This window comes from Theobroma cacao, chromosome 5, assembly GCF_000208745.1.
Source record: "Theobroma cacao cultivar B97-61/B2 chromosome 5, Criollo_cocoa_genome_V2, whole genome shotgun sequence".
Lineage (NCBI taxonomy): Eukaryota > Viridiplantae > Streptophyta > Magnoliopsida > Malvales > Malvaceae > Theobroma > Theobroma cacao.
In genome coordinates, this window is record NC_030854.1 from 32,298,567 (window position 1) to 32,306,293 (window position 7,727).

Below are 7,727 nucleotides of genomic sequence, written 5' to 3' on the forward strand. Positions count from 1 at the left end.
ATTTAATTTATGTTCATTCAATGTATTACTATAAAACTCCTTTAGAGCCAATCGAAGTTTGCTGGGCAATGGTTCCTTGCCCATCTGACAAGGGAATTTGAAAGCACATCCTAGTACCCGGTTTAAAAGACCAAATTCAACACCCAATCATGATGCTCTACTGTACTATCAAAATCTTTCATCAACTATTATTATTATTATTATTTTCCTTCGCTGATTCTATTTCCATTGCTACTTAGATATACGAAAAAAACTATTTGAGTGTAAAATAATTAAATGTTAAATTTTAAACTTAAACAAGACAACTTTATTCATACCTTTGGTGATTTGTAAGTTGTAACTTTGTGGAAAAAAAATAGCAAATGCCTTGTCTTTTATACCTAAAAGAAGTACCATGTTGCCTTTCTTATTCATACCTTGTTATCTGCTTCTTCCAAATGCCCACAGTGGAACTTTCCAGCTCTACTCACCGCAAGAGTCTTTTTTTTTTTTGTTTCTTATTTAATAAAATACCGAAAGAGGCATTTTTACAACAAGATTATTTATTTAATATAAATTAACTAATTAAAAAACTATAATCATTTTATTCAAATGGTCTAAGCATGTTTATATTTTGACTCTACCTCTGATTAACAATGGATAACTAATATTATCAAGCAAATTAAATAATATTTTTTACACATATAACTCAGTTGATGGTTCCAACCCTCAAAATTAGACCTAGATATACAATTCTTGGAAGAAGAGCTGCCGCTGCCAGATTCCAATTAAAAATTTGTCATGACGCCTTTTATTATTTTTTTATAAAAAAATATAAAAATTTAAAACCATATAACAAGAAATAAAAAAGCATTAATCAAACTAAGTTGGATTCTTTCTTTCATTATGTTATGGAAACTTACAAAATTTACAACTACAATTGAGGTGCATTTGATTGCAATCATCTTCAATGAACTGCTAAATAAGGTACAAGATTCCAATAAAAGATCTTAATAATGGTGAATTTATTTTTAATTATTATAAAAGTAAACTTAACCTTAATAAGATTTTACATATGATATGTCATGTTGTGATTTGTCCGAGATTAAAATTTTTGTATACAAACACTTATACCCTTCTAGGCTAGGGAATGAGTAAGAACCTTCAAAATTGAAAAAGGTCATTTCTTTTTTAAACATAATTTCCTTATTTGCTTCAACCTTGCCAGCCAACTTAAAGCTGTAGTGGGTCCCTAACCCATTTAAAACCCACACCCTGACAATAAAAAAAAAAAAAAAACCTCAAGTTTAAGAAATTTAAAATTAAATAAAAACCTGAAAAATAAGAGAAAAACCCAAAGAGTAAAAATAAGTTTTTTAAAAAATTTGTCCATGTTTTCTCTTTTCCACATTTGACTAGTTACCAAAAACTCTTCTCACACATCACTTCATCTTAAGACAACACTGCCTCTTCCCAACAACAACTCTCGTTCAGACACCGCCTTCGTTGAGGGACACCTCCTTCCTTACCATTACTGAAAAGAAAAAGAAAACAACTTAGTTAATTAATTAAGGGTATAATTATTAATGTAACCATGGGTTAATTAACCAATAATTAGCTAAGCATTATTATTAATTCAAAAAATAAATATAACACAAAAAAAAAAAGAGAGAGAGAAAAATGGTTTTGTCTTCCCCAATAAAATGAGACCAAACTTAGGCTTTGGGGATTCCTTCTCAGAGACACTGCCCCCTCCTTTTTCTCTTAACACACATAGCAAAGCAAAGCAAAGCAGAGATATATATATTATAGATAGGCAGAGACTTTGTGACATAGTAATACAAGAACAACAAGTATGTTTGAGACAGAGGTTCTTGTTGATCTATGTCCCATGTTTTTCTTCTTCCTTGTCTTAAAAACATGTTCCAGTTTGTGGTTTTGAAAAGCTTCTAAAGTTGGAAAAAGTGAGTTACAGGAATAAAAAAGAAAATAGTGAGCAAAGCCTTTTTGAAGTATTTATATATTTATATATACTAGTTGTCTGGGTGGTGGTCGTGGAGATGAATAATGGTGGTGGTGGTGGTGGAGGGGGCGGTGGAGGTGGGGCGGGGAGTGGTGGTGGTGGGGGAATGGGGACAGGTGGAGGGATGATGGCAATGAGGTCATCACCATTTACAGTGTCACAATGGCAAGAACTGGAACATCAAGCTTTGATCTTTAAGTATATGATGGCAGGTTTGCCTGTGCCACATGATCTTGTGCTCCCTATTCAGAAGAGCTTTGAGTCCATTTCTCATAGGTTCTTTCACCACCCCACCAGTAAGCCCAAAAAATTTATTTTTTCTTAACTTCTTTAAAACCCTCTCTCTTTCTCCTTTTTATTATCTTTTTAAGATTTGATGTTTTGATTTTTTTCCCCTTCTTTTCTGGGTGTATTTTGTATTGATTTGAGGAACCTTGTTAGTGATTGGGTGTGTCTTTTTCTTTTTTCTGGTTTAAGAGGAATTGGGAAATTTTTTCTTTCTCTATTTTTCTGTTTTTTTTTCTTTTTTGAAAAGCATAGGCAATCATAATCAGACTTTTTTTTTTTGGAATTGTTTTGAACTTTTTTCTTATTTTTAATGGGTAAAAGATAATCAAAATAAAGAGATTACTCATTTATTAGAAGTGATTTTCCCTTTTAATGGATTTTAAGATAAAGTTTTTGATATAGATGTTAGATGAGTAGATATTATTTGATGTTTCAATGGATGTTTATAGTTCCAATGGATAGATTGGGAAACATTCCTTTTACCAGCTAAATTAATTGACTTTGATAATAGCAGTTGGGGTTTGTGGGTAGTCTCTTTACTTGATCATTAAAATCACGTTTCAAGGACAAAATTGGACCCTTTTGCTATTTTTCTCAAATTTCTTACAGATAAATTCCAAAACAAGTTTTCTATGTTTCAATTGGTTTGCCTTTTTTGTTTAAGTAGGTTTCTTGTGACCATTATCTTCATGGATTTTATGCTGATATTATGGATTATATATATATATATATATACATATACTTTTTTTATAGTAGTTTATGCCAAAAGATTCTTGTGGCTGATGCCAAATACTTTTCTTCTGTATTTCTTTAGTCATCCATGTGATATTGTTGATGTCTTAATCATCAAGTGTTTTATCACTTTTGACATTTTTTATTCATATTCTGATACTTATGATTTATAGAGTTATATAACGTTATTGTTTGTTGTATTTTATTTAACTTGGAACATAATTTATTCATGTTTTTGTTACACCTGTTCATGTTTGTTCATGAAAACCTTGTTATAAATCAGAGTTGAGTGTGATTTTGCAGTGGGGTACTGTTCCTTCTATGGAAAGAAGGTGGATCCGGAGCCGGGACGATGCAGGAGAACCGATGGCAAGAAATGGCGGTGCTCTAAAGATGCGTACCCGGACTCCAAGTATTGTGAGCGGCACATGCACCGTGGCCGTAACCGTTCAAGAAAGCCTGTGGAATCACAAACTATGACACAGTCATCATCTACTGTGACATCACTGACTGTTTCTGGAAGCAGTGGCGGCACTGGAAGCTTCCAGAACCTTCCGTTACATGCCTTTGGTAGTACACAAGGCACTGCTTCTGGAACCAGTCAGTCCCATTATCATATGGAGTCGATCCCCTATGGAATCCCAAGCAAAGATTATAGGTAATTCATTTTATGTGTTAAGTTTCACATAATTTCATTCTTTGCTCATAATAGAAAAAATTGAACTCAAAACTGGATTCCATTATTATATTTCTTTTCCATTTACAATAAGTGAGCATAAGAAAGGTTTGATGTTAAAGTTTATTCTCTTTTGTTTATGGTAATTTGTAATTTTGCTCCAATATTTTTTTTTTGAATTTCTTTTTGGAGCATTAGATTGTTAGCCTTCTCAGTTTGTAAATTGTTGAAAATACGCTTTGTGGTATGGGTTTTGGATTTTTTAGCCGTTGTACTGATGTAAGATATATTGTTTGTTGGGCCCATATCTGTTATATTGTGTGGTAGGAGTAAAATTGCAGATTCCTGCCCATTTGGGTAATGGAGATGTTGCAGAAACTTTAAAAGTTTCTGTTAAGCTCAGGGTTCTGGGCCCTGGTGTCCTCAAAGATGGATGATAAAATCAGTAGTGTCATAGCAGAAATTTGTTCTTCGCTGACAGTTATTCTTTTTTGGTCCGGTTCTTTGCTTTTGTTTTCTCCGTGGAATTCGTTTTGTTGTCTGACGGCCATGAGAAATTGTCCAGAACATACTACTGGGTGAGAAATTATCCACTCATTCTGTTTCCGTCTAGTGGGATAGATACTCTTTTTTTTGCAGCATTTGATCCAAGGATTACCTAAGATCTGCTAATAGAAGGGAACTACTATTTGTCTTCCAAATTTTATAGCATTTCAAAACATAGTTTCTCAGTGCATGGATATATACATGTGTTTTATTTTTACAACCTAAGCTTATAGTTTATCATTGTAATTAGTTGTTCCTCATGGTGTTCAAAACTTGTTCTCCAAAATGAACTTCAGAAAGCTAGAGAATGTTAAATTTGCAGCTAATCTAGTTCTTATTGGGCCCATTGATGATATAATGTAGTACGTTTTATGTTGGAATACTTCCATGATGTGGGTGATGGATAGGTTCCTTGAACTTTTTAATTTTCTGCAATTTCAGGGTTTGGGGCCCGTATGTCCATTAGGACAGCGTAGAATTCCATTGTCACAGTAGATTGTGTTTTTTTACGGTCTTCTTTAGAGTCTGTTTCTTTGCTTTCTGTTTTCTCTGTTTAATTCCATTGCAGAAATCTGACATGCATTCTGAACTAGTGGCATATTGACCCTCTTTGTTTTCTGTCAAAAAGGAAAGATGCGAAAGGTAGAATTTGCATTTAGTGGTGTTGCTGGAACCTTGTATATGACCTGCAATCTTTTGAAGAAAATGACAGGGTATCCTGAGTCTGAGGTCGTAAAAGATAGCTATACAAAGTGTAACAACTCTGTCTGTACCCGTGTTTTACTTTCTATGATATCGTAAAAGGACTTAGTAAATCATCTGTTTCTCAAATTACTTTTGCCTGCAAATTTGTAAGTATTCTGTTTTTTATTTTCTTTCCTGGTTAAACTTGTCATTTCCTTCTTTATCTCACAGTTCTTCACTGTTGCTAGGTTAATTCTTGAGCTTGAATTTTCTTTCTTCTCCTTTTATTATGCTTTCCTGTAGCTGTAATTCTTAAAAGCAAAAGCTGTTCTGCTTTGGAATTAGCATTTACTGTGTAACACTGTTAGCTTTGCAACAACCTAGTTTCTGATAGTCTTTTATTGCAATGGCTGCAAAAATGCTTGAGGAATTGAATAATTTTCTTGTTTATTTGGTTGGTCTAAATGCTCTGGATTCTGAAAACATTGTAATTGGATGGCAGAGGTTTCAATATATCCATGTCATTCCATGATGTCTATGCAGTTAGACAGTGCAGATTCATTTAATTCTGTCATTTTCTCTAGCACATATGCTTGACTTCTTGAGTCTTCACCTGTGATGTTATTATCATTTCAATTCCATAATTTTTTTTAACTCCTACTTTCTCCTTTTTGTGGAATAAGTTTAGACTGTCTCTTTGTAGTGCCTTCATATTACATAGCTCCTACATCCTAAATTCTTTTAAGTTCAGGCTGCTAATGCATTCTGATTGTGCAGAATTTATGTTATTTTAGTCATTTATACTGAGTTTCATGACATTTCACTATTTCTGTTCTATTCATCTATTGCTTGGATTCTGTCATTTGTCCTACCTTTATTTCTCTGCTGCATTTCGGATAAGTGTAAGACTGCCTCTGTGCTATACGTGCATGTCTTATGTCCCTTAAATGATTTCTGACATAATTTAACTGGATTATGAGAAGGATGCATCATAGTTGGTGATGCAATATTGAAAAAGGCTCGCCATGGAATCCTTGTCTTTAATAACATCTTCATAGAGATACATTAGAATGAATTAAATGATCTTGTTCTCCATTTCTGTCTGATGATGTTGGATATTTTTAGTTTTGTGTTTTAAAATGCATGGTTATTGGTGTAATTATTTTTTCTAACTGGTATGCTGAGTTTACCAGCATGTCAATTTGTTAAATACCTCTTGACATTTAGACCTTGTTTCTTCGTATGAAGATGTGAAGCTGGTTAACCATATTTTATTGTCTTTCACTCAATTCATTATAACTCACAGGTATCTTCAAGGACTTAAACCTGAGGTTGGTGAGCATAGTTTCTTCTCTGAAGCTTCAGGGAGCAACCGGAGCCTCCAGATAGAAACTCAACTGGACAACACATGGCCTCTTATGCAATCTAGAGTCTCCTCGTACCCTCAGTCAAAATCTAGTGGCAACCCCATCTTACAGAATGATTGTCCCCAGCATTCATTTTTCAGCAACGAATTTAACTCTGGAGAACCTGTGAAGCATGAGGGTCAATCTCTTCGACCTTTCTTTGATGAGTGGCCTAAACCCAGGGACTCTTGGTCAGCTCTTGAAGATGAGAGATCCAACCAGACCTCGTTCTCTACAACCCAGCTATCCATATCCATTCCAATGGCTTCGTCTGACTTCTCCACAACTGGTTCTCGTTCTCCACACGGTGAGTCTCAAACTGCATAGATATTCCCTCAGATGTCCAATTTTTGTCTAAAACTTGCCTTGGAATTATGCTGCAGATAGTTGAATGAACAGAATTCGAGAATTCTGGAACTCTACTAGAGAAGGCCCAGACAAGTTCTAGCTACTGGACTAAAATATTGTACCCCTTGATGATTTTCGTTTACCTCTGTTGTTCTAGAACTGTGGGCTTTCAGCATCACTGTCTTGTGTATTAGTTCACTGCAAGGTTCAGGTTTTAGGTATAAAATAAAACAAACCCTAGTAGGTAACTGAAAAAAATCCAGAACATTGCAGTTTGAGTTGAAAGAAAGAGCAACAATTTTCCTGCATGGATTTTATTATTTACATGGTAAAAAATTACAGCTAGCTTTAGAAATCTGAAGTTGTTGGTGGTTGTGGCCTTGTGCCTGTTTTGATGTGTAGTTTGCTTATTGCAGTCATTTTGCTTAATGAAATACCATTAAGCTTATGCTCAATGATCATATATACAGTCCAAGTAAATTCTTCATTGGTGGAGTTCTACTGCTCCAATCTGAGAGTTCTATATCTCAACTTCACACCCATTTTTACCAGTTTGAGCAAGTAAGTCCAAGTGGTTGTATTAGCATTGAATTTTCAACTGAGAAATCAAGGCACAAGACAAATCTACACATTGATTTAACACAACTCTTTAAGTAAACAATCAGAGTGGGAAAACCCTGAACATTTCTGGACAAAGATGCGATTGAAGCAAGTGTGTTGTGCTTAAATAGAGTTGCTTTAAATTTCTTTCCTTCTTTATGGTGTTTAAGCCATGTGTTCATTTGTTTGGATGCTACAGCCTGTTGGTAAAGAAATTAATGCTACAATTAAATGCTAAAAAATTGATTTATACTTTGTATTTTTATGATTTTTTAGCAGTGATTAAGAATTTTACCTATGTTTAGTTCAAACTAAATGATTTATTACATTAAAACAGGTAAAAGTATGTCTAATCCGCTGACATTATACATTATCCAATTAGGGAAGAGATTAAAAAACTTAGACAAGACAAAATAACATTTATTAAATACAAAATAAAATAAAT

At 33.8% G+C, this 7,727-nt stretch overlaps 1 protein-coding gene across 1 annotated transcript; it reads left to right on the forward strand.

Moving 5' to 3' along the window:
* LOC18599599 (growth-regulating factor 4) lies at window positions 1,708–7,169 on the forward strand. The gene is made up of 4 exons (XM_018122301.1): window positions 1,708–2,298; window positions 3,326–3,680; window positions 6,235–6,641; window positions 6,718–7,169. The coding sequence occupies exons 1-4, from the start codon at window positions 2,040–2,042 to the stop codon at window positions 6,723–6,725; spliced, it is 1,029 nt and encodes a 342-aa protein (XP_017977790.1). The 5' UTR covers window positions 1,708–2,039; the 3' UTR covers window positions 6,726–7,169.